Consider the following 27992-nt stretch of genomic DNA (forward strand, 5'->3'; position numbering starts at 1 on the left):
GTAAAATCAGGATGGTGGTGTACGCAAAAACTGACAATTTGAGCTTCTACTCCGGAGTCTCCTCCATCATCACCTTCACATGAATCAGGTTCTGAGAAACATTTACAGCATGTTGAATGTGTTAGAATATCTTTGTTTTCACTGTATTCGTCAGGGTCGCAATGTGTCAACAGCACCCATGTCTCACATCCTGTCAAAAAGACAAAGCAACAGGAGTGATAATCTGTGAGACCTGTAAGGAATAATTTGTAGCACTATACATGATGAATACTACTCCCAACCAGCCGAAATGTGAACAATAGAGACCGAAAAAGACTCTTCACCCCTGCCAGAATACAGGGAAAGCCCATTATAGCTTTGGCAAAGTGATACTCCTTGTTCTTTGTGCATCACTTTATCTTAAAGGTCTCCTGTTATGCTACATTTGAACAATATATCGTAGGGCAATATCTATACAAAACATGTCTGTGAAGTGTTTTGCTCAAATACCAAACAGATCCCCCATTGTAGCATGCCTCATACCCCTCCATTTCAGCCCTGTTCCTGAAGTGCTGATTCTGTGACGGTTTCTTTAAATTTGAGCGGACCTGAAGCTGGCCACGCCCCTTTGGAGCGCATCTAGCGAAACTCAGCTAAACGCTGCCGTGATTAAACGCCATGTGATGTTCCAAACCACATCAAGCTTTATTTCTGAAACACTTCTCAGTGTTTACCGCTAGAACAGAGACATTATATGAATTATTACAACAACTCTAAGTCCCTCCTGCAGACATCCTGCTGAACACACAGACACACAGAGGTGCTGCGGAGGGGATTCAGCTGTGACTGTATATTGCGGACGATAGGTTGGGACGTGTCACGTGGGCGGGACGTTGCCAGGAGTTCAATGTAAAGCCAGCCCACATTTCGGTTGTGACGTCATATCGGCAGTAAATCTGGATCAGCTCGTTTGTAAGCCTGGTTTTAGAGATGTGGGTAAGGAGGAAAAGAGAGAGGGTTGTATCTTCATTTATGTATTAAAGACAGCAAAAGGTGCATTTTGCATAATACGGGACCTTTAATAATAACAAGCTTCAATCCTCCCAGCGGGAACATATGGAAGATTTAAAGAGGCCCTATTGTGCTTTTGGGGAGTTTTCCCTTTCCCGTAGTGTGTCATATAGGTTTTAGTGCATGTAAACGGTCTGAGAGCCAATGTCAAGGCTTGTGTCTGACTGGCTGACACACTCTTACTACATTCAGATTGAGGTTACAGCTGCTATAACTCCAGCTCTCATTGGACCTCCAATATGGCCACCACAGAGTGTTACATCACCACAACTTACTCTTTAGACTGAATATAACGGCCATGCTCACCCAGTCTGAGGGAGAACTCGTAGAAGCGCTTCAGTTTGGCCACCAGGGGGCAGACTGCGTTCCAGGCTTTCTCCTGCAGAGCGAGGTCTCCCGGGTTCTGGATGGCCTGCAGGCGAGCAACACAGATGTTAATCTCCATGAAGGATTTAAAAATAAAAAACCTTCCCATCTCCTCTACCCTCTCTTCCTTAAAGCCATATGTCACTTTAGGAGGGAAATATATCCTTCTCATATTAAAGTGATTACAGTTTAGCAAGAATGTACCAAATCAAATGTCATTTATCAGCAAAATCTCATTTAGTTTTATTGAAATGCAGCCAAATATCCATGTAATGACCTATAAATGTGGTTATTGAAATATATCATTAAATATACTAAACCAAACAATCAAATGGGCAAAGATTCAGAGACTTTATCATATGCACAATATCAATAACATAGTCACTAGCTAGGAAAATGTTATGAGTGTCATGAGTGAATAAAGGACTCTAAGTGTTCAAAATAAGGAAGTAAGGAAAGGAAACAATTATTGATATCTGTTAGCAAATAGAGAACAATGCTAACAATGCCTAATCTGAGGACGATAACGCTCTGTGTTCATCAACAACAGCTTTCTGATGCTTGGTGTTTACGCTTCTACCAGAGCAGTGCCAAAATAAAACACTATTGCATGAAATGTTTGTTAAAAGAAAAGAGTTTCCAGAGTAATGAAGCCAATTTCCCCAAAAATCAAACAAAGAAAATAATACTAATAGTTGGCAGTGAAATAAATAAACGAAAAATCCCCAAATATTTTTTTTTTAGGAAAAGTAAAGTCATAATGGTGTAACAAATTGTGGACTTAATTAAATCATATTTCTGTCAACAACAACACAAATACAAGAACTAGGTACAGATTAAATTGACAGGAAAACATCAAAATATTTGTTTGAAAGTATATATTTATGTAGTAATTAAGCACAAATCTAAAAAATGAATAAATACTAATAAAAAATATATATATTTGTAGTATATCATTTGTAAATTGTATTAAATAATTTGGGGCAAAAGCAAAATAATCCAAGTCAAGAATCGAATAAACAGATTTCAACTTGGAGCAGGAAACTTAGTTGGCTCTGTGTTTAGAGCACGGTGCACTCTTCATCATTAAAGGCCTTGTGAATCCCACACTGCGTAGTGGTTTGACTGGACTGGAGTTTATCGATGTTCAGCACTTATCGACTCACTTCTCGTATCTCTTGGCCCGCTCCATTATAGGACTGCAGCTCGGCTAGGATCCCATGAGCCTCCTCCAGCACGGCGCTGACCTGGTTCCACACCGCCGTCTCCGCCTCCGTGGGCTGGGCATCTGTGAGGGAGGGAGGAAGGGAAGGAGAGTAAAGAGGAAGAGAGGGAGTGGGAAGTGAAAGTGTGATGTAAGGTAAGAACATTTTTTGAGGGGAGGCGGCAGAAAAAGAGGAAAAGGAACACGGTGGAGAGGAGGAGAAAATGAGAGATTTAAGAAAAGAAGGAGGTTAGTGATGAAAGAAGAGAAGGCCAGATAGCTAATCACTCCCTACATGACTGCAATAAAGACAGTGACTGCATTTCATCCTGATAGGGGACATTGCAAGCTCAGAATCTGGCCTCTATAATGAATAATCTAATCTACCCACTGTAGCATTTAAACAAGAGACCTGTAAGCCACCCTCTGTCACACAGCGAGGTTTGATTACAGTGTGGTCAGCTGATAATGACCAAAAGATGACAGGTGAGTTTATCTCTGGGAACTATTTGGATGATGATGTAACAGCTGATTTGATGGCTTTCAGGCGCAGTAAAATCCCCAGAATTGCAGCACTTGTGTTCGTTTATTCAATGGAGATTTACACAGTCTGTGAGGTGTAATCGTTCCTTATGTAACAGTCTAATCCATCTTTTTCTCACTCTCTAAATGTGTAGAGGCTGGCCCTTGAGGTTTAATTGTGATAAATGTTAGAACAAACAAGCAGCAGGGAGGAAAACCGCTGGGCCCGATCACTTTTTCTCTTTCTCAGTTTCCCTCACTGAGCGGACTGTAAACTCAGTGTTTTTTGCCGCAGGGTGCCTCCCAGTCACTTCTGCTTTGTTTGCCTATGTGTCGTGCTGCATGCATACTGGAGGGATTAAGTGTGAGAGGGACAAAGTGATGTGAGAGTCATCATTGTGTTTTCCCTCCAATTATCCATCACAAAGTGTGATTCAGGTATAAAGTGAGAGTGTTCCCAGGCAGCTCTTCATGATGTGGCACCACGGTTTATTCCTGCACCCGGAGGCATCGCCTTCCTGCAGAGGAATGGTAATCATGGAATGTTTGCTAGCCTAAGTGTCGTAATAAGCGCAGCACGCACAGCTTATTTAGTGATGACTTATCACTATCCTGCTTCTGCATTTCTGTGGCGTAGAACGGCATTATATAGGTGCAATAAAAAACCTAAACTAAAATGGATTTTTTTTCTCATAACATTAAAGGAATAGTTTGTCTGTAGTTAGTTTTGGTAAAGTTAGATGAGAAATGTATGTAACTCTTATATCTGTTTGCTTAATATGAACCTGGAGATAGGAGAAAGTTAGCTTAGCTTAGCATAAAGACTGGAAGGACAAATGGCCTGACTTTTTGAAAGCATTCAACAAATCTTTCAGTACAGTTCCTCTCCTGGGACATGTCTCCATGCTTTAATGTTCAAAAAGCTCTTTATTTTTCTCATACTGCCTGTGCTGCAGCACCTCTTTTCACCCTCTGTCTGAAACTAGAGCCCAGCCTGCTCCGATTGGCTAGCTGGCCGGCTCTGTAGTGCTTGGTCAACCGCTTAGAGATGTCCCGCCCTTTGCAGACTCTTGAAATCTGGTCCCAGTGTTTATTCTGAGCTAATTTACATTTTTTTAGCTTAAAAAATTAAAACAAGATGTAAACTTAAAATAAGAAAGTATCCACATCTTTTTCCTTTTTTGTTCATCGGATATGCTCCAGATCTTTCATAAGGTTTTAGCGTGGTATAATAATGAGCATTCAGCTATTAATACTTTAATGAGAGCTCAAACTTGGAGCTGTGTGACAGAGGTGACTGTGTCTCTGTGTTGAGGGGGAGAGCTCACAGATGGCACTGGGGTGGATGGGTGAGAAAAGACATATCTAAAGCTGCCTTGCCTGATTCTGACTCACTCTACTTGCTTTTGAAGTCAAATTAATCACAGGCATATTAAATGAAAGGGGGGGGGGGGGGTTCAGCATGTTTGACAGCTGACGTCTCCAGCAGTGAGCTCTCCCACTCTTACATACTGTCAGTGAAGGAGGCGCAGCAGGAGGAAGGCAGCTGTTGAAGGGGGAAAGTGGTTTTGAGGAGGAGCAGAATATGTTGGGATTCACTGCGAAACATCTCCATCTCAACAAATCATTTAGTCACATAATCAGACTTAAATCTTCAGTGGGATTTCTTTTGAAAGACGACTCTTGGTATGCTCACTGTGGACCATTCTTGGTCAGAGAAACTAAGAAAAGGATGGCAGAATAAAAGAAATTACACCTTAAGAGACATTTTTTGGTATTGTTAGTTTTGGTGAGGATTCCTGAGTTATTCCTAGTGATTGAGGTCAGTTTTTTTGGTAACTTTCACAAAATATTTAATAAAAACAGGCCTAAAAATGACTTGTTGATTTGGACATTTTCACATTGCAAAGTTTAGAATTGACTGACCTGGAAATTGAGAGAAAATGGGCCAAAGAGGTGCTTTTATTTGCGTACCTCTTTCTCTTTTTCTTTCAGTTTCTCTTTATCAGCCTCACTCTCTGACACACACACTATTTAACACACACAGAATGGTCCGGCACACAATAGGGCATGAGGAGATGAGGAGGTGGAGGGATGACGATAGGCTCTTTGTCAGCCATCTTCATCCTCGAGCAACAGAAACCCACACAGGACTGGCATTTGCTTTTTAGATTTTCCTCAGTTTTTTTTGTAGCTTGGAGCCGGGATCAAAGCATTGTTGTTGTCATTTTGCTACAGCGTCACCGTGCCATTGTGCATCTGTCTTTGTATAATAAGATGTGTCGCGTGTGAAAAAGACCCTTCAGGAAAAGAAATCCTTCTCTAATGCCAGTCCCTGGAGCAGAAATCAAAAGAGAATCAACAGTGAAGAAGGAGGAGGAGGAGGAGGAGAGCTGGGGGATTACGGACGTAAAGATGAATCAATGTCCAGCTAGAATAGGTGGAATGAGGGAAAGCAAAGCAAAAAGGCAACAAAGAGTAAAAGCATAACTCAAAAAAATAAGAAGCGGATGGTCTCACGTTCAAAGTCAAGGAAAACTATTGGGCCATGCTCAAGTTCGGCGCAAGCCAGCACTTTCAGGAGGTTTCCCATGAGCCCCCTGGAACAGAGAGAGGGGAGATTTCTGTGGGTGATGGAGGGGACGGGTGTTGGGGTTGTGCGCGTGTATATGTGTGTGTGTGTGTGTGTGTGTATGTGTGGTGTGTGTGAGAGGTGAAGGTGTTGGGCTGGGGGCTGGATGAGCGCGGGCTGTTGGGATGGTGGATGTACGTCCTGGGTGAAGCATGGCAACGTGGACACAGAGCTTCTTTAATCCCACTCCTACGGTCGTATTAGTAACTTGCTTTGAATAGAAGACGTAATCAATATGGTGGTGATGGAAATCCTCAAGTTTAAAAAGGTCAAATGTTATAGAGAATATGTGATTGGTAACAACAGCAAAGATGTTTAATCAAACTTACATTTTATTTTGTATATGATGTAGAATGATGTTGAAAAGTATACATTTTAGAATGTATTCCTTATATTTTGGCACACATTTTATTGTGTTATGATATTATTTAGTTATCTTTCTTAAATCGTAAACAGAGCAAATTAACCCAGGAATAACAAAATATAATATGAATAATAAATACAATAATAATTACAATAAAAACTAACAGATTTTGATGATGATAATAATAATAATAATACAAGTAGAACATAAATACGTTTTTTACATAGAAATCTGATTTGATATGGGCTCAAATGTGTTTAAATGGAGCCCTTGTATAGTTTTTATGCAGTTATGACTTTTGAGATTATATTGTGGTCAAATTTTTTCAAATAATCCTCAAATAAAAAATGTTTTCCATTTCCTGGGAGATTGTATGCGAGTAAAATGTAATTCCATAAGATGAAAAATGTACTGAGCAGTTTAAGCTGACTGTATAAGAGTAAATCAGCTAACTGGTAACAGCATAAAACTCCTCTCTTTAATACAACTGTGTTTGGTTGAAACTGAAGCTTTTTTCCCTCACTGTAAAAACCTACGCACCATTTATTTATACCATCATAGAATAAAACAGCTTTCAGCAGCAGAGAGCTCGGAGAGTGGGACTAGAGAGCGTGTGATAATGACAAACCACACCCACAAAAACACTCCATCACACCATCAACAACACAGCAGCTCACATCCAAATACTCCTCCTGTGACCCCCCCGCCCGGCGACCTCCCACTGAACACCCCCGCTGCACACACACACACACACGTGCACACACATTTTCAGGCACACAGACACGTGCACACACCCCGGACGCTCACTTACTTTCAAAGTCCAGGAAAAAATGTGGACAGTTCTCTAAATCCTTGCCAAGGACCTTAATGAGGTTCCCCATGGCTGGCGACCTGGACGGGGGGGGGGGGGGAAACAACACAATGCATACAGTAGACGCTCAACAAAACTACACATCCTGCAGAAAATACACAGCATGCACATGGAGAACACAGCAGGTTGGGAGTGATTTATTCATATTTTAACCCATCTGCACTTTCTTTCAATTAATCTTCTTCCTCTTCCTCTTCTGTCTAAGCCACGGGTGTCAAACATGCGGGATGACTTTGCAAAGTGTACAAATTACAGAGAAGACATTAAAGGCCATTTAACTTTGCTGTATGTTTTATGTATAATTGTTATTTACAAGGCATGGCGATACCGTCTTTCTTAGTAGTTCCCACTTAAGTTTGTATGGCGGTGTGTCAGATCAGGATTACTTCACAGAAATGAATCAGAATCTGAATACCTTTAATCGTCCCACAGAGGGGAAATTTTCAATGTAATAATGTAGAAATGGAATTTCTAGTTCTTGCCAATTGTTTTTATCATAAAGCAAAATAATATACTGTTCAGTTCCAAATACGTTTGCTGACGCTGCGATCTGCACTTGTTTGTCTGAAGAAATATCAGGTTGTTGTTGATGATGATGATGATTTGTATAAAGATACTCCATTAAATGTGAAAACTTTCAGAACATACTGTTTTGCAGTAAAACCAAGGGAACAATTTGGAGTTATTATAGGTTATTATGCTCTGATTTTGGCGGTATGTGGCCCCTAAACTTAAATGAGTTTGACACCCCTTATACCGCCACGTACATTACACTTAAGTCACGAAACCCATGAGTGCTAAGATGGTTTTTGTTCAAAAATATTTCACAGTTCCAGCTTCTTACTTATATTTAATATTTGAAAATATTTTTGCGACATTTTTGGCAACGAGTTTACTTAACTCCTAATAATTTAAGTACATTTCCCTAATTGAGTCAAATTTGGCTGTATGTGGCCCCTGAACTAAAGGAGTTTCAAACCCCTGGTCCAAGCATAGTGTCCAGAGACATATACATTATAAATGACACTGATCACAGTTTGCGTCCCATACGCTGTACTCCATTAGAGGGCGGCTGCAACCCAGTAGTGTATGATCTAGATCACTCACTGGAGCTGAGCAGTGGTTTTTAATCCATTTACATTTCTATAGTAACCTAATAAAAGCCTGCTATGTATGTCTCTTCCCCCCTAATGCTCTTGATGTGCAGCAGCATATGGATACTTTATGACGAGCTCTCTATGCTTCATACCCACAGGCCAGATGCCAGAGCTTCATGAAAGCAATGATGCAAGTTTTATTAGATTATACCGTAGGTCAGATGGATATATACAGGAATATATGTTGATGTACAGCACCAGACAGAACAACATATGTCAGGAGTTTTACAGATAAGACATGATTGTCTCAAGCCGGGCATTTAAACTGAGGCTGTGGAGACAAATATTATTTAAAAAATAGGGGTAGATGCTACCATTAATTTGGTTTTGATCCAAAGCCAAGGAATACAAAAGCCATAGCCGCCAATTAAAATTGAAAAACAGCTTATCATGTCGGGGAGAGCCATGTGACATGATTTATTAAGTGGATGCATCATTGATAGGATCCTTCTTCCTTACCGTCAAATATTAAACCTCTTTTCTACTGTTCTCTAATTACTCATTCACAAGCATGTTTACAAATGCAATGTTTGTGGAGTTTGGTGGCAAAAGATCATGTGTTACAGTATGTGCATTTATCCTGTAAGCACAAACAGAGGATTTGTATTCCTGCACAGAATTTGATCTAACATGAGATGGATCTACTTTTTGGTATTGATCCTGTTCATGCTAGATAGGACCGGGCTTTGTCCAAAACCTTTTATCCCAATGTGGGTCATTTCAAATCTCTATAATGAAATAAAGTATAGCATGCTCTGTTCTAAGTCTATGTGTAAAAAGTCTAAAAGCCTATTTGAGTTTACTCCTGCGTGGATCAAATACTTGACAATGTAAAAGTATTTTTCTAATTGAATTAAAAACCATTTGAAGTGATACTGTTGAGGATACGTTTTCTGATAAACACTGGCTATGATTAATCCAAAAGCAAAGTGATCAGCTCAGGAAATAATTTGATATAGTGAACAGGACTTAGTTGTTCAGTAATAGTAGTATTATACTTCAGACATCTAAAAAATGACCATTTGATTTAATGGTTAAGCCACAAAAATCAATGGTTTGACTATTTAACTAATCAAACGGCTTCAATAAAGAGCTGGAACAAGCTGACAGCATGAACGTGATATTGTTGGACGGTGTGGATTAACATGACTTAAACAACCTTAAAGCTACTTAAAGAGGACATTAACGGATAAATAGATAGAAGGCAACAAAGAGGGAGAGGATTAAGAGGCCTCATGTGTCGAATAAAGAAACAAATCACACAAATCCAATATTTAAAAATGACTCTGCATGAAAGCCCTCCTCCTCAACCGTCATAAAAGGTCCTTCGTTAGCAGAAGGTAAGCGGCTGCCAAGTTTCACTTCCTCTGCCGTACCCTCTGTGTTTATGTGCGATGTGAGCACACAGCGGAGGCCTATCAGTTTCCCCTCTGCAAGACTGATTTATGGCCAGCATTAGCATGTTTACGAGATGCCACCATGCTGCAAAAAAAAAAAAAAAGCCCGGCCCTTTTCGCTGTTACTCAGCAAGAACTGGTGTTGCATTGCAGCACTGAGGTCCAGACGGAGAGGGGATGGAGTTACAGTGACCAGTCATTGACAAAGCTCACTGAGTGTCTCCAAAGCAGCTCTTTAATATGAGTTCTGCATCTACTGTAATATGTTTTACCCTAAAAAGGTCTGTTGGGAGGCAGGGAAATAGAGCTTTAGATGCTGAGCCGTAGTGGACAGGTTAAAGTACATTTACTCAATTATCATTCTTATGTTTGGACATAATTGTACTTCATATAAACATAGAGAAGTTTGGTAAAATGCTTACATATATTGCACAATGTGAACATCTTACTTAACTTTTGTATATTATCCAAAAACATCTTTGATTAATTGTATTCTGAAATGGAGCAAAATCCAATTTCCTTTCCTTTACGGGAAATTAAAGTGCTGATACATGTTATGCTACTTTATACCTCTACCCCACTACCTTTCAGAGGTGAATATCATCGTGTTTACTCCACTAGATGTATTAATACAAGTTATAACACATGATATGCTGATATGATGCAGTACTATACAACCAGTCAAACTAGAATTTCACAAAGTATCTTACATTGACTCCACATTGACAGCAAGCAGCATTTAAATGTATTTGTTTGTGCTAAAAACAAAGTAATATAATATTCCCTCATAATCTAAGACTCTGAAAAGTGCTGTATCTCCAGAGTATGTTATGCTTAGGTAAAGTATCCGAGTACTTCTTGCACCTCTGACGCTGAGTCATCACTAAAGCCGACAAGCATCAGTCCAGCTCCCCATATCCCCCTGACTTTTAGGCCACCTGCTCCAAGATACACACCGCACAGACAGCTATGAATACATGAATAAATAAGAATAGGATTCACATTTTCAGCCTGACAAGGTGATAGCAAAGGCGAAAATCAAGCTGAGATCTAAATCTCCAGCCTTCACACAAAGCACTGAATGCTCTCTAACATAGTGAGTGTGTGTGATAGGTTGCCGCACACACACACACACACACACACACACACACACACACACACACACACACACACACACACACAAACACATACAGCAAGGCGAGAGCAGCATGTGGTCCATCCTGAGAGCAGCGCTCGCCTGATGGTTGCCAGGATACTGTTGGCCTGGTGATATTGTCAAAGATGTGGAGGAAAGAGCGTCGAGCTCTGCTCACACACTCGGGTCAGTTTCATAACGGTGATCTGATGCATCAATTTTTTAAACAGCAATCGGTCTTTGCAGAACACACACACATTGTTACCTTTAGAAAAACAGGAAATCAAGAATCTAACCAACGTTTCTCTCTTTCTTACCCTGTGTTCCTACGAGTGTTTCGCCTATTTCCTTATCTTTATCCTCTCAGTCAGGTCCTGTTTTTGTTCTCGCTGCTTGGTAAAAATTGTTGCTGTGAGTAAATCCCAGGTTAGCCCGTCTCAGAGTGATAACTGCAATCCCACCGTGGCACTGGTTTCATAGAGACTGATGCTAACTTCTCCGTCTGCCTCTGTGCATCTCTGTCCACTTCACACTTCTCTTTTTCACTCATCTATTTAAAGCCTTTGTGGTTTTCTCTATTTGCTCTGCCTGCTAGATGCCGCTCTTTGTTTTGTGTTTTTCATGCTGTTTGTAGAACATGATACTGAGCTGGTTGATCGGTACAAAGAGCATTAGATATGTTCAACGTTATTTACATTTCTGTCTTCTTCCTCTGGCTGTTTCGTCCTCAACTGTGTTTTTTTAACTCAACAAGAGAAAACTACTGCACTCACTTAGTTTCAGATGACAGAACGAGTTCCTCAGAAATATCCCCTCTGGCTCTTCTTTCTGCCTCACTTCTCTATTTCACCACTCAGCACCACTTTCCCGGCTCCTCTGTTGTCGTCTTGTCATCGAACATTTCTGTCATTCAGTCTCACTGGTGGCCCTAAGGTGCAACCAAACCAACGGGCAAAACAGCACATTTCCTCTTTCACTCAATAATATCCATTACGTAGAAGCTGCTGGAAGTTTCACAGGCTGACTGGTTTAACATTAAGGCGTTCTGTAAATTAGGAAGTGTGCTTGGTGGCAACTGGGTAGAGGTTCTCTTACACGCACACTCAATGTTTGCAGTCAGCCAGAGTGAAAGTGGAACAAAGTGCTTGTGTTATGCAACTGTGCAGGATACAGCTCTCATCTGTAGTCCGGCAAGAGAAACCAAACCAAAGGGGGCTCCTCAAGTCCTAATAAAGACACTGCTCAGCTCTCACATGGCGGCTGAAAAGCAAACCTGGTCCAGACCGGGAGCCAAGCAGGCAGAACGAGGCCTACCCGAGCTTCCTTTCAGCTCGCACTGAAAGCTTCCTCCTGTTACAGCCCAGGAGCTTCACCACTGTGGATTTACTGAACAGAATGGCCTGTCTTTGCCAAGTCTAACCACTATTAACTCACCAATAATACAATGTGACTCCCCTTTCTCCATCTGTGTGTCTGCCTCTAAACCACAATGATCTCACACACTGGCTGAATGGGTAGTCAGTGGCTTTTGAATCAAACCCACGCAGGATCTGTAGTATGTAAAATAACTGCAGGCAACATCTTTACTCTCTATCCATCACCGTTTAGTAACTATCCATCCCTCTATGTTGTTTCTCTGCTGTGTCCTTTTAGAAAAGAAAACGTATTATTTCTCTCTTATTTCCTTAATATTCATTCCTACCTTCAATTGTGTTTATCCCTCTAAAACACTTCACTGCATCAACCAGGGCTTGTCAGCTCCACACAGTGGTTACAGCATCAGCAGCCACCACCTGACAAAGACACAGAGGGAGAGGAAGAGAAATGAACATGAAACTCAACATCATGTGCAGTGTGTCGGGAAAGCAAAACAGGAAGGTAGAAGCCTTTACATTTTGTTCTTAACATGGAGTCTAACAAGGGCAAAGAAAGCAGAAGAAAGAGCAAATTAACATAAGAGTGAAAAACATTCATTATGTAATCAGGCTAGGCTGCCTCCACTGGCCTTTTAGGTGAGGATATGATTTAACATAGCTAACGTTGCAATGATACTTGATCTACATAGATTTAACCTGCTAACATATCTTAAAATCGTATCTGTTACTTTATCTGGTACTTTGACCTGCAATCACTCTTTTCTTTTGCCCTAGGCGGAAACACATCTGACTTAACATCATCTCAGTGCTAATATGCTAATAGTGCTAGCAGAGCAATGTTAGCATGCATTTGAAGTTGCATGTGTGTCCATCTGATAAATGTAAGTCCAATATAAACACACCTTTAAGCTCTTTTTGTGTTCCTGTGAACTTCTGTTTTAAAATATCTGGCTCTTTAGCTGCTAAATGCTGAAATACAGTATGTTCACTATCTAGCCGCTAACTCTTTCTGCCATTTGATGCTACGCAGGTGGTGTAAAGTCGTTCTTTGGAGCATTTTCACTGAAAACAGCTGCTCGATAATAGTGAAGAGTATATCAAACAGTAAATATCTATTTAAAGCAGCAGTATGACCTTTTTTGATGACCAGATAAACTAGTTAAAAGTAAGCTAAACAAGCGCTCAGCAGTGCGAGGAAGAGCAGAAATGGGTCATACATCTCCATGAATTTTCCACTAGGAACTCCTTTAACATTCGATGTAGTCATTTTATCTATTTATATAATAAAAGGAAGATTATAGCTACGTTAAGTACCTCATGATAGTCCCAATGGAGCAATACCAAGTTTCAACAGATGTTAAAAGCACTCATGGGTTATGGTAAAAACATGTATAGCTTCAATCCAAAATCATTAGCATTTCCCCTTGAAAAGCTGATGAGTTAAATCTGAAACTAGAAGGAATTTATGTTCTTCCATTTACATTTTGATAATGGAATAAGATCCAGTGCTGTCTTACTGCTGTAACTATTAACAGGACTGCTGCTGCCCTTGCATCATCTCATCAGGAGAGTGCAGACAGGAGAGAGGCGGGGGGGCTTTGAAGAATAGTTGCCAGGGAAACACAGCCTCTTATTCTCATGGCAACCCACAGCCGGGTACTGTTCAGTTTTTACAATCAGGTGGATTGGAAATATGGATGGATGGACGAATGCAAAGACTATCCCTTCCTTAATCTCCAGAGTGTGTGTACTAAAGCATTGCCTACCCTACTTGAGAGACTTTTATTACCTCGGGCGGAGAGGGTACCTTTTTGTTTTTTTCAACTGTGTGCTCCCTCTAAGTAAATTGCCTAATGCATATTGATCTCTCCATTCAGGGAAAGGGCAAAGGTCAAGTGCTGCACGGGACGCTGAGGTCAAGAGAGGTGACGACTTGAACGTAGACATGGAGGTTAACCCAAGTGGACAAATGTAAGGTAAAATACATCTTTATACTTCAGTCTTACTTTGATTATTACATTTACATTTTTCATTCAGATTGAAAGCATTTACAGCAAGAATCCTGCAAGTATTTTAGCTTCAAATTAGCCAAACCTTTTTTTCAGTTAGCTTCAAATAAAATGTAACTGTGTCTGTGTATGAGTGTCATATATCACCACTTTAAGGCCCTTAAAAATGTACATCTTCTTGTGTTTGCCGAGAAGTAGGCTAGTTGTTTTGGGTACAGTCAGTGCATCATTAATGTAAGCCTGCACCGTGCAGCTTCTGTCGTAAATATTAATGGATCAAATTGAGAGCAGACATTACCTTTTACTCCAGCTGCATTGCCCTGAAAACAGTGTGATGGATTACTGTTTTAAATTCTGTTAATTAGTTGAGTGCTTTGGTTTGCCATTAGATGCCACCTGTTTACTTTTTTCAGCACTGCTTAACGTGATCCACACACAAACTCCAAATTACTGTGTGTATCTGTAGTGGTAAAACAGCATGTGGGTTTTGAAATGCAACTGCGCTCACTTTTTCCAAAATAAAAACCAACATAAAGATGCGTCATTAACGGCTGCTTTGGGTTAAGGGATGATATCATGACCCACCATGTCCCTGGTTTAAATCTGGCCTGGGACTATTGTTGCATGTGTTCCTCCTGTCATCTCTATTGTTCATGTCTGCCACCACTTTTTGTCTACTAGGACTTGGACACAGAAATATCCTTCCCACACAGTCTTGTTTCTGCTACGACGTGACTGAAACCCCCTACTAGGGTCATGTGATAACAACTAAACCATTTTTATTACAGATAGTGACTCGATTTGCTAATATGACTTTGTTTGAACATGCTTTGCCAAGCGAGAGGTGAGGTCCAATTGCTCCAAGATCTATTATAGCTGTATATAAGGTAAGACAACATGGACATTTGCAGTGTTACAGCAACAGACGAACAGTGCAACTACAGGAAATACAAAAGTATAACACGTAAACCGTTAAATAGTGCACATATGATATTGCCCAAACTACTTATATTGAATAAATTGTGAGTTTTTGTGAGATCTGGTGGCTTCAAAGTCCATCGCATTGGATTCATATCATTGACACTTAGTAATTTGTTGTTTCCTCATGCATTTTGTCAGGTTATCCCCTTTAATTTCTTGCTAGTCTGTGTGAATACAGCCTGTATGCATTCTTGTTGGTTTTCAGTATTTAAGTCAAAACTAATCAAAGACTGGGATATTGGCGGTAGCTGGCACTTGATCAGCCCCATCATGAATCAGTGTCCTGCTAATCAAATATTAGACTACTCTGCAGTCTCCAGCGAGCAGACGCTGAGAGAAAGTCTGGCCAATCGGACCGTCAGTCTTTAAATATATTTGCTTTTTCAGCGACTTCACTAAGAGATGGATAACAAAGTCATTGCATGCACACATCTGTCTGTTTAGATTAGAGTCCCAGGTACTTAGTTGATAATCGTTCACCTCATTGAACAAGTCCGTCTTTTAAAAACTGATTGTTTATTCTCATTCTCTCCCTCTGTCTCTTCCATTATGTTTTAACCTTTTTGTCCACTCTCTTGACACACCCCTTTCTCCGCCCCCTGTTCACCCCTCTTTTATTCATTCACTCATCATCCCATACACACCCTGTCGACCTCCTCCTCTCTTTTACATCCTCCCTCCATTCTTTCTTTCTTTGTTCTCAGCGTATTCTCCCCAAAGGTAGATATGAGTGCAGCAGGCTGCGGATAAATTACCAGCTCATACGTGTGTTTTCAGAGACAGGAGGGGAAACGAGGAGGATGTAGAGAGAACTAAACACCCACCTAAACTGAGTAAAGCCTCTGTTTTGTTTGTTTGGAGGAAAGGTGAATTATATAATGTACACTATACCGTGCATCATGCTGATGCCGGTAGTGAGGATCCTATACTGGAGGTCAGTTTCGTGGGAGGACAGTGTACGAGAGATAGGAGAGGAGAGGAGAAAAGAGGAAAGCGTGACAAATAGAGACAAATAAAGGACATAAATTAACAGAAAAGAGAAGGAAAGAAAAGGAGGATGCAGAAAATGACAGGCAAAAAGAGGGAAGGAAAGGATACTGAAAGAAAGGAAAGGAAAGGAAAGGAAAGAAAAGAAAAGGAAATTAAAGGAGAAGGCATGAAAGTACAGGACAGTGGAGCAAAGGAAATTAAATGAGAGTTAAAGAGAGGAAAGGACATGTAAAGAAATTGACAAAGAGCTAGTTTGAGAGTTTAATGGGAGGAGGCAGTGTCAAACCCAGCAAGACCATCACTAAAGATTGACCGCCGATGAAATGCTACAGCCAATTCGCCTCAGGCCACACACACACACACACACACACACACACACGCACATTCATACACAATTATAGATACTGCCGTCCTTCTCTGAGGTGAGGAAGGAAGGGGAAAGAGTGGCTTAGCGTGAGAGCGTAGGATGGAGCGATAGAAAGCAAGAGAGATGGAAATGGAAGGAAGAGGTTGCGATTTCTCAGCATCACCCCTCCCCCTTCTTTCACTCTCCAACACATACACACACACACACACACACACACACACACACACACACACACACACACACACACACACACACTGTCTGAGTCCAGAGCAGCGCATGGTGCCTCATGAAAGGGCGATTGCAAATGAGCATTGTGATTCTGAGCTGCGAGGCTCACAAAGAAAAAGGGGAGGATAGAGTGTGAGACGGAACAAAATGTCAAAGAGAACGATGGAGGGTATGGCATGTTTGAGCTGTACTTGAATACATTTTCATTGTGTGACACACAGTGGGATGTTTTTTATGGTTGTAGCAAAAAACTGGAGGACTCGGAGGCTCAGAAGTGGAAAAAAATAGCTCTATTGTGTTATTATTTTAAAGCATTATTTGCATTTGTTTGACAGTATTATCTTTCTTAAGAAGTCCAACATGACAGAGTCTCGGTCAGTTTTCATTCTCTTCCCCACCATAGAGATTAATAAATGCCTTCTATTTAATGTCACCATTAATATTTCATAAACTCAATTTGGCTCAGGGGTGTTTTTTGCTTCGAATTGGTAAAATCAGAGCTCTTTCAAAAGCCGTTTTACGAACAGCTTCCTCTCTGTGCTCGGCTGTCAGAGGATGTACAGTAAGCGCTCGTTATCTTTATTTGTGATGTGGGATGCCAATTAGCTGCTATCAAAGGGAGCTCTATAGGCTTTTAGGGGGCTACACACACTCACATGGGGACTTGTGATGTGTGCGCATATTTTTGTGGCACCCCCCCTTTCCTTGTCCTTCCTTGACCCCCCCGTTGTGTGTAAACAAAGAGAGCAGCGATATCTGTCTGTACAGGCAGCCACTCTTTGTCCCTGATGGACTGCTTACACACTGATTTATATGGGTCAGGGCAGTGTGTGTGTTTCAGTTAATCACATTGGGATGAAAATAACATGTATTTTAGTCGAATGATACTGCGTGTAGTGTGTGAGCATATGTGTGTGTTTTGAGCATACAGTATGTTCTTGTGTGCGCATTCACCTGGGATTGAATTAGATTAATTTACACTGAGCTGGTTTGAAATGGATTCAACTAGACACATGTGTATGCAGTGTGTGTGTGTGTGTGTGTGTGTGTGTGTGTGTAGAGTTGTGTGTGTACACTTGTGTTTATAAGTGTTAAACCTTGAGTGAAAAACAAGGACTACCATAAAAAACTACATAAAGGCAGTTTGAACGGCATCCTGCTGTTTTGTGATTCTCCTTCAACTCTCCTTCACTCCTTCAGTCCATTCATTGTCTGTCTATCCGTTCTGCCTGTCTGTCTGCCTGTCTGTCCGCCCCTGTCTACCTTCTGGCCATATGAACATCAGCCATCTTTCTATAACACAATTATGTTTGGTACCTGGAGCGGAAATATACCTTCCTACTCCTACTCTCTCCATCCATTCCTCCGTGTTGCCCTGTAGCAACTCAATACTTCAGACATTTTTCATTTTAAAGATTTATTTTGACCTTCTTCCTTCACCTTTACTGGGCTACATCTGATAGTACAGTCAGACAGAACACCTCGCAAGACAGTCAAATATAGGATGAACAAGTTGTGCAGGCAGGCTCTCGTTTTTGCTCAATATTTTTTAGCAGGTTTTAGTGTGCTCACATTGGAAAGATACCTGGAAAATACATCCCTTATACCACAAATAGATAATAGTATTAAGTAGCGACCTTGGAGAACAAAAATAGTGTTGAATCTTTGGGAAAGTAGGTTGTTTCCTCTTGAGCAAAACATTAAAGTCTCCAACATCTTCGGGGCAACGCATCTTCTTCAGCCAGAGCCGGAAAAATGTTGATAGGAAATTTGCAAAGTGCATGGACAAGTAAACACAGTTGCACAGGTTGTTGCAAGAAACCTCATAAAAATAGCAACTCTGTAATCTAAAATGTGAAAACTTAATGTAACTTATGTATCTTCTCCTGGCACTTATTGCACCAGATAAGTCACTCACTATAGCAAGATAACAACCGGCAACATAAACGATGTAAAGGTTTCTGTTGCATATTCGCAAAAACAGTATACTCTTTTTATATGTACACACTGTATACTAAACGTAGAGTGGAATAGGGACATGGCATGCCGCAGCACATGACCACAGAGGATGGATGAATGAAATGACCTCTGACACCAGCGTGACCTAGAATCTAAATACAGCTCAGTGCATTAAGTCGTCGACCCTTTACATACCAGGAAGTGCTGGCATGTCCTTGACAGAGGCGATGCTCTATTGCACAGCTGCAGTGTGTCTCACATGGCAGAGGATGCAGTGTTACACTATTCCCAGTCCCACTGGGAGGGGTAGAATAGCAGCAGCAGCAGCTCTCAAATGTAGGAAATTGGCTGTGATGTAATGTATGGGCTCATGCTGATGCAGAGGGGAAAAAAATGATGGAACAAGATGAGAATGAACCAAGACGAAAAAAGGCAATTTGGGACGTTCTTGTGGATCCCTGGTGTAAAAGCTCGAGATATTGGCTGTTTTTGTTGGTTTGTTTCTGTGCAGTGATTTATTTTTAAGATACCTGCCTGTCCTTTCCTTTGTAGTTGGATACAAAACAATATATATGTAGCCTCACTGGCTCATGATTAACTAATTAGTGAACGTGTGTGTGTTTGTGTGCAGAGAAAGGGAAAGAGATTCTGTATCTCTTCACAAGCCCGATCAAACGCTGAACACATGTCCTGTTGCCAGAACCCCAGTGTGACAACGGCAGATCTGGCATACACACATGTGGACACACACACAAACACCCCAATGCTAAGACCTACACCTACAGCAACGATAATTAAAGGAGAATTGACCATTTAGTAAGCCACACCGTTCAGCAGGGAAAGCTTGTTTGCATACAATATAATAAGGGACCATTTTAGGATGTGTTATGAGTCATTTCACTCAGACATAACCCTTTCTCTTTACCCGCATGGTACAGAAAGACATACTGTACTTGGATGTTGCTTTTATGCTTGATTGGCAGTATTTTCCTAAATATATGCCTCTGTTTATCTCTACAAACCTAAAGGGTTTAAGGACAAGCAATGATTGATGTGTTTGGCAAACCAAATGCTATCCAGTAATGTTGGCTTGGGTTACTGGAGTGTCAAATCCAATAAAGAGCATGACAGCGCTTCTAATGTTGGCTTTCCCTCTGATATCATTTAGGATCCAACATTAAATACTACCTAGCCTTTGGGGTTCATGAACAACGTGTTGTGGGTTCCATATAAAAGTTTTCCTCTTCTATGTGGCTCTTTTGTTAAGAGTATGAGAAGCTATCCTTAAAAGAACTGAGATACAGTTTAGAAAGGACGTCTATGAGTTGATTGTTTCACAGGTAGCCAGTTTCCACTAACTTAACACCTATAGAAACAAAGATAAAAGGTTGTCAGACAATATTCGAATGATTCTAATATTGTATTTCAGTCAACGCGCTATATCTCTTTAGCTTTCCACAGCTAGCTTAAATCGGATTGGTTCATAATACTGAGACTAGAAACAAAAATGTCCCGTGTTAATGCGTCCATATGCAGATATAGTTTTATGGAGATAACACAATGGATCTGGACTCAGTACTGGGTTAGCAATTAAACTACAAAGTAATCTAGTTAGCCAGAAATGCTAATGTCTGCAGCTTACATACGTTTTAATCCACTTCTCACATTTGCTCTTGTGTATTTGTTTTTTTAAAGGCATTAGGCATCTTTGGATAACAAGAAGTGTTCTTACTAGAGTTTAAAAGGCCTGCTCTGCCTGGTTACGCTTGCTAAGCTATAATTGGATCATTGCTGTTCTGGTTGTTAGCGAGCTGTCAACTTAAAGCAAGGAGGAAATTTAACAAAGAGACTTTGATCAGCAGCATCGTCTAGCACCATAACACCTGCACTCAGGATATATCATGAAGGAGAAACTGAAGCCTCAATTGAGATCCAATTGCTCAGCAGATCATGTGCTTCTTCAGTTATTACACACTACTTCCTGCTCCACCATCGGCCAAAATCAGCTTCACCTTCTCGTTAAATGGAGTTTATTGATCTTAAATATGACCAGAGGACGGTCATTTGTTCCGTTCATTGGCGTTAGTGGACTGCAATTGATCTGATCAAAGGACGGCAGGCCATGATACTGTAGGAAGTCCTTAGAGAGCAGATCTGGAGTCATCTGATTACATCCAGAAATGAACCATCTCCTATTTTATTTTATTATCTCTATCGGGGAAATAGAGAGTTTGACAGGCTAAGTCACCTCCGGTTAGAAGTAGACCCTCATCAGAATGAGAGGATTCACTGTGCCCCCGTTTCCGATGTCTTACTAGATGTAGTATCGTAGATTTCAAAGAGTTTCAGCAGGACATCACGATGATATCAGAGTCTAATAAGACTTTGCTGTAGTTTCCATCCAACACAGAGGGTTAGGTAATGTGATCAAAGAGTTATCAGATTGTGGCTCCCCTCGTCACTGAGAATTAAATCTCACTGTCTCTGAAATCAATTTCCTCGCTGGTTCAGTGGGTTACTTCACAGACAGAGTGGTAAATTGAAGAATCCCTCATTGATGAACTTGTTTGGAAAGTTTTTCAATCAAGTGTTGGGTCTTGGATGTTATTTATTTGAAAACAAGTGGCATGGAGAAATAGAGAGTTTGATTCCTGTTAAACTGTTATTTGTTCTGAAATTTGGAGCATCCTCATTTCTCTTTGTGTCAATACACCTTAAATTCCTGAGAGTTGAGATTATCATGCAGAATCTTCATCTGTCTTTAACTAATAAGGCAACACTTTGGGAAATAAGAGTGGTGCCACAGTAAATAGGCTTTAAAGCTACACCCAGATGCTGGTTAGCTTAGCATGAAGACAGGAAGCAGTATCGCTCAAAACGTAACACAATCTGTTTACCGACACGATAACGAACACATATTAGAGGGTTGGTTTGTTCCTAACAAGAAAACATGTAAAAGTCTTCCAGATAACAAGCAGGGAATTCAGGAAGTAATGGTTCCTGGAAAAACACATATATGTTCGTCCTCTCTGAAACCACAACTTGTTGGTGCAGTCTTTATGCTAAGCTAACCGGCTGCTGATCAAAGCCTTGTGTCTAAAGGGAAAATGGAACTTATCTTTTAATTAAACTCTCACCAAAAATGTTAATAAGCTAATTCCCACACTATTTTTAAAAACCCGGCTTATAATACTGAATTTCTGTACAGACAGGATCCTCTTTCATCCATATATCTGTGAATGTACTTCTTGCTTCATCAGGATCCTTTGTCATGCCACCATGTGCTCCTTTAACAGGATCTTCTCTTCTTTGAAAGATTAATCCCAGATTTCTAACAATACTGCTTTAAAATCCACAAGATTACCAGACAGGTGGAGGCGGATTACATCTTGAAAATCGAAATTAACCCAACCCCGGCTACCATATTGTCATCTGACTTTTAAACTCCAATGAAAACTGAAAGGACCTTCAACGGTAAGTATGAAAGCTCAAGTGCCAGATGTTTGAGTGACAGATGTCACTGCTGGACAGATGGGTTTCAGCCAGTCAACAAGATTACGGGGGTTAAGATTTAACGTGGATTGTTAGGCTTTTTTTGAGGGAAATCCGTTGGGCCACATGGGCAAACATATGGATGATGTTGTACTTTAATCAAAGGATTGGAGGCAACATGATGGCCCATCAACTTGTTTCCGGCGTCATAATACATCATTGTAAGTCTGAGTAATGGGCTTTTCTTCGTAAAAAAAAAAGAGCAATAATCCGGCAACAAATCATACAGGATTGTTTGGGTTTAAAATAGCGCACATATTTCCCACAAGATATAATCATGGCGTGTTAAACTGCTGTAGAAACTGGTGTAAAATATGTGTGAGGTTTTCTTGCATCTTAGACCTGCTTCAGATGCTTTAAAAGGCTCTTTCAGGCTGTCCTATTAGCATCCATTCTGTGTCACAATGTTTTGACAAAACACCTTTTCCGTGTCATTGTACATGTCACTCATCTGCCTTTTTCATCCACACTGGTCATGGTTATTACTGCAGCTTCTGCCCCGTCGAGTTCAGGGAAAGCTGGAGTAAAAAGGGAAAATATTTTGAACAAACAAGACAAACATAACCGTTCTAACCTCACCTACCCCTTACTTACTCCCAGTCCCAGAGCATGTAATAACCAACATGCTTGAACCGTGACATTACACACATCTGTAGTGTGAAATTAGTGCCATTATGGGAATATATTGTGAAGCTGTGAACTCGGGGTAATTGCAGTTGTGACATGAGTAACTGCTTTTATTTTCAAGAAGAAGAAAGGTTAAAATACATATAGTGAAGTACAAAAAGCCTCCTCCACCATGACACCCCAACCCCCATTCCTGTCTTCCGCCTTGTCAAACCTGATAACTCTGACACATGCCAAGGCAACCCTCATAAGATACTGCACCTCATATGGACAGAGGAAATGGGACATTGTAAGAGCATTTAAATCCTCTGCAGGATGGAGCGATAGTGCAGCGCTGGAAGATACCGGCACATGCTGTCAACACCATTTTGCACTGAGCATGTTGACCAGCTGAGAGTGAAGGAAGAGATAGAATGTACCGAGGTGATCCAGACCGATCCGAGGGGCATGGAAAGGAACGACATGTTGAGAGCAGAAGATGCATAAATGAGTTAATGAGGGAAGAGATTAATAGAGAGAGTGCACAAGAAGAGATACTGACTCAGAAGAGGGGGTGAGAGACAAAGAGTGACGGAGAAGGAGATAGGAGAGGAGGAAATGCAGACGGGCATGTTTCTATGGGCGCTCAGGAAAGATTTGGGATGAGGGAATCTTGCATCATCGCGGCGGGCCAATGAGAAGGCTCGGTTAAAATGTTCAAAGGGAGTGTCCTAGCAACAGCAGAGTAAATACCATCGCAGCCTTCGTTCCATCTTAGGCAGAAGAAAAACCTACACACACATTTATTAACACACTCCGTGCACACACACACACACACACACACACACACACACACACACACACACACACACACACACACACACATACACACACACACGTTGGCAAATGGGTTATCATCTGCATATTGTGATTCATGACCATACACTGTGAGCAAAACCCTATATATGAGTCACTGTAGGAGTGCACGTTTCACATGACAGTAACGAATGATGACAAGGATCCAAGATATATATTCTGTGTTCATACAGACAAGATTTATGGCTTATTTAACCATGAGAGACCTATCTGAGGCAGGCAGCATCATAGACGCAATCACATAGCTACAGACAGGAAACACTACATTAATATGTGCATGTTTTTATACATTAAATATAAAGATATCTATATTGATAAATGAAAACGTGTGTATGAATAAATGCGTGTGTCTTTATATATGTGTGTGCATATGTACTCTACATGCACATGGATCGATAGGTGTATGTACAAAAAGATACGATAGGACATCCTGAATACTGTTGGTGATTTATATATTAGAATAACATTGTAGATTACAACATGTGTGTGTGTGTGTGTGTGTGTGTGTGTGTGTGTGTGTGTGTGTGTGTGTACATGTGTACGTGTGTGTGTGTGTGTGTGTGTGTGTGTGTGTGTGTGTGTCCTAAAAGTCTACATGGCAGTAAATCATCATTTAATCTACTCACATGGATTATAATGGAGTCAGTAGATTACAGCGGGACTGACAGGGAGCAGATCTTTCAATTACACACCTCTCCTCTACCCGCCCATACACACTTTAACACACACACACACACACACTTCATCATGCTTTCTCTTTCTACCTTACTATTTACCCATCCACAGCATCTCCCCCCCCCCCCCCCGCCGCCCCCGCCCCCGAGCACACAAAGACGACCTGCAGAGTCACACGGTAGCTTCACCCTCTCCGTCTTACCACCTCATGTACACCCTCACCTCTGGCAGATATTTTGAAAAGCCTCTTAAAAACCCTCATTCATTCGTCCCTCCATTCAGTTTTCCCTCTCTTCCTTTTCCCTCCTCCCTGTTTTTTCGCATAAACCCACCCCTTCTGATCAGCAGTGCAATCTGGGGCTATTGTTTTTAGCAGGCTGTTTGCAGAGACGGCACACACACACACACACACACACACACACACCTCAAACACCTACCTCAGTGTAAGAAAAATCGAACGGCTTTCTCTTGCAGTGATTGTAACTGTTTCTAATATAATGTGTGTGTGTGTGTGTGTGTGTGTGTGTGTGTGTGTGTGTGTGTGTGTGATAACGGAGCTGTAGAGGTGAGCTTGACATGCGATCTACCCACATTGTTCCCAGAACACTCCGGTGCATCAGGGAGATATGTGATGCATGTACTGTGATGCTTCTAGGTCACATATGTCCTGTGACCAAAACCATCATCCATCACTGGAAATATAAACACACAAGGATCTGTGGACTCCATATTCTCCTCTCCTTCTTTGAGGGAAGAATTGCTGAGGTGTGTGTTTGTACATCTGTGTGTGTGTGTGTGTGTGTGTGTGTGTGTGTGTGTGTGTGTGTGTGTGTGTGTGTGTGTGTGTGTGTGTGTGTGTGTGTGTGTGTGTGTGTGTGTGTGTGTGTGTGTGTGTGTGTGTGTGTGTGAGACGGTGGCAGTGACCGCTCTGGCTAAGCACTGCAGTGAAAGAGGACAAGCCCCAGTTGACCATCCACACAGGGACAAATGTATCACTAGGCTTCAGTCCAACCCACATCCATCCTCCAGCCTCAGCCTCCCTCTCCAGCAAAGCCTCTCTTTTAGGTGCAGGGTGGGACTGTGAGGATGGAGCAATTGGGTAAAAGATTTTTTAAAAACAAAGAGCTTACCGGCTGGGCGTGCAGGAGGGGAGGATGAGGCTCTTCCTTGCTTTCTCCCTGGACCGAGGAGGAGGTGAAACACAGATGGATGCCGGGAACAAAAGAGACCCAAAAAAAGGAGACAAACCAGTCTTGTGAAAATGCAGCAAGGGGGGCAGAGGATGCAACAAAAAAAAGAGGGTCAAAAAGGAAGTCCTAGTGTTGCTTTTCTCTGTGTCTTTCTTGGAGAAGCTGCTTTATCCTTGTGAGCCAGAGGGCTGTGGATTCACCTAAACACCGAGCACACGCACTGCCTCACGCCACACAGCCCTCCCTCTTCCTCACTCTCTCTCCCCTCGCTCTGCACTAAAGACAGCAGCTGTTGGTCTATGAGAAATGGAACGCCATGTCCCCCTCCCTCCCCCGTCTCCTCACAAAGACCCCCACCACACACGCACACACACACACACACACACACACACACACACACACACACACACACATTCAGCATGTCCTCACAACAACCCCTCCCCCTTTGACTCTACCACTAGCCTGCTGGCAATAAGAGTAGGGGGCACCACTGTGTGTGTGTGTGTGTGTGTGTGTGTGTGTGTGTGTGTGTGTGTGTGTGTGTGTGTGTGTGTGTGTGTGTGTGTGTGTGTGTGTGTGTGTGTGTGTGTGTGTGTGTGTGTGTGTGTGTGTGTGTGTGTGTGTGTGTGGTGCAGAGTTGTATTGTGTTTGACATTGTTTCAGCAGCAGAGTGACTTTTTCTGTCCACACAGTGTGAAAGTGAATCATGGTGGATAAGGATGTGCAGCGGGGGTATTTTTGCAAACTGTGTGGGTGAGTGCCGAGCATCACTTGATGAACTGTGCTGCAGAGAGAGGGGGAAGGAAACCAACTTTAATTATGGTTAGACGCAGGGTGAGGTGTGAGTCTGTTTATATATTTACAGTAAAGACATGCAGAAAATACATGACATTTCACATCTGACATTTGTTAAACATCCAAGATAACAGGTTGATTAACTATGTGTGTGTTGGGGGGGGGTGTGTTGCCCCTTACCTCTTGATCTTTGTCATTCAGTATAAATTTGGCATGGTTAAAACCCCCATTAGGGACCCCTTACTTCAGGGTCGCAGCCCGGACGAAAGGGCATAATTAAATGAGCCGTGGTTAATTTGTCACTCCATTCTGTGTGTGTGTGTGTGTGTGTGTGTGTGTGTGTGTGTGTGTGTGTGTGTGGGACACCAGTGTTGGCCACATGCTGCTGTGCGAAACTCAACCACAGTTTGTGTTGCAGCCAAATTCAGGGCAGAATCAGGTTATGAAGACCTGATGACCTTTTTTTATAATCAGGTACGTGACTAAATTTGAAGACGGTGAGAGGAGCCCAGTTGATGAACTCTTCTAACGGCGGATGTCATAAATATTTGAACAGCTTGTTTGGTCAAATGAGCTCAAGAGGATACCTGTGGTCTGAGTATGACAAGCTTAAATTATTACCTACTTCACTAAATGACTATATGTATTTTAAAGATTCACCACCGTGTCCTTAAATGCTTGAGGAGAACTGTTTTTCACACGGAAACGCACAAGCTGAAAACACACGTTTGGGTAGTATGTTAACATATGAATGGATATATTGGACTTCTTAAATGCCTCTATTTGGATTTTCTGTTATTAAACGTGGCCCCCCGATTTATTTAAATTCATCAAGACTTTCCTCCAGTTTGGATTCTTGCTTAACGTGGAGGCATACAAGAGTTCCTCAAAAGCTCAAGGCAGCACGCACTGTGAGTAATTGACTTACAAAAGGTCAGTTTGTGGGTGAAGCAAACCTTTAAAGATGCAACCAGACACCAAAGTGCTTCAGATTTAGCTGTGCTTCTCATTTACTTCTGTTGAAAGCCATATTAAAAGTACCTTAGGAAACTTTGGACAAAAAAAGACAGTAGTGTGAGTTTCAAAAAGATGTGCTTTTGTTTGTGCTGAACTCTTATTTGACCCATCAAAAGAAATGTTGTTTGTTAGCCTCTGAAAAAAGACCATTGAGACATCTCTGTCACCAACACTGTACTAGAAGAGTAATTTAGCACTTTTGAGCTCCACTGTGAGTCACTGTCACTGCATAATGAAATGCTAAATAGGTAGGTAGCATGCTAGTTGCTAATTATACCACCACTTATATCTGAGTGCATGGTTAGTCGTTAGCTTTGTTGTATCTTTGTCACACTTTGACACATTCCATTAAATAAAATTTGGTAAATATGTAGTGAATTTGTATCGGCATGGAGAAGGGGTTGAATCATATTAGTGTTTACTTCTTCCTATGTCACGAAATATATCCGATACATAATTTATTCATGATGTCTATGAGGATCTTTACATTTAAAGATAACTATACATTTACTTTTGTATTTTTCTTGTTTTTTTTACTTATTTGTGGCATACATACTCTGTTCTGTTTGCTAACCCTAAATGAAAACCAGAGGAAGAGTTTAATGTCTAACTATAAATGTGTCTCTTCCTGTTTCGGTGGTTGTGTCTGAGAAGTTGATCTTCTGACTGACAC

At 41.3% G+C, this 27992-nt stretch overlaps 1 protein-coding gene across 9 annotated transcripts in view; it reads right to left on the minus strand.

Annotated features, from left to right (window-relative positions):
- Positions 1–25776, minus strand: part of fam49al (family with sequence similarity 49 member A, like) — a 34094-nt gene extending 8318 nt beyond the window's left edge. Inside the window, exons 1-6 of one of the 9 annotated variants that reach the window (XM_063899233.1) lie at positions 25448–25775; positions 12401–12491; positions 6950–7029; positions 5663–5742; positions 2583–2704; positions 1357–1462 (exon numbers count right to left, since the gene is read on the minus strand). In XM_063899233.1, the coding sequence (XP_063755303.1) occupies positions 1357–1462; positions 2583–2704; positions 5663–5735 (301 nt within the window). In that variant the 5' untranslated portion in view covers positions 5736–5742; positions 6950–7029; positions 12401–12491; positions 25448–25775. Of the gene's footprint in view, positions 1–1356; positions 1463–2582; positions 2705–5662; positions 5743–6949; positions 7030–11015; positions 11426–11471; positions 11828–12400; positions 12492–25447 lie in introns of those variants that run through there. The other 8 variants (XM_063899232.1, XM_063899236.1, XM_063899235.1 and 5 more) reach the window with 8 other exon arrangements.
- Positions 25777–27992: the final 2216 nt, after the last annotated feature.

This window comes from Eleginops maclovinus, chromosome 13, assembly GCF_036324505.1.
Source record: "Eleginops maclovinus isolate JMC-PN-2008 ecotype Puerto Natales chromosome 13, JC_Emac_rtc_rv5, whole genome shotgun sequence".
Lineage (NCBI taxonomy): Eukaryota > Metazoa > Chordata > Actinopteri > Perciformes > Eleginopidae > Eleginops > Eleginops maclovinus.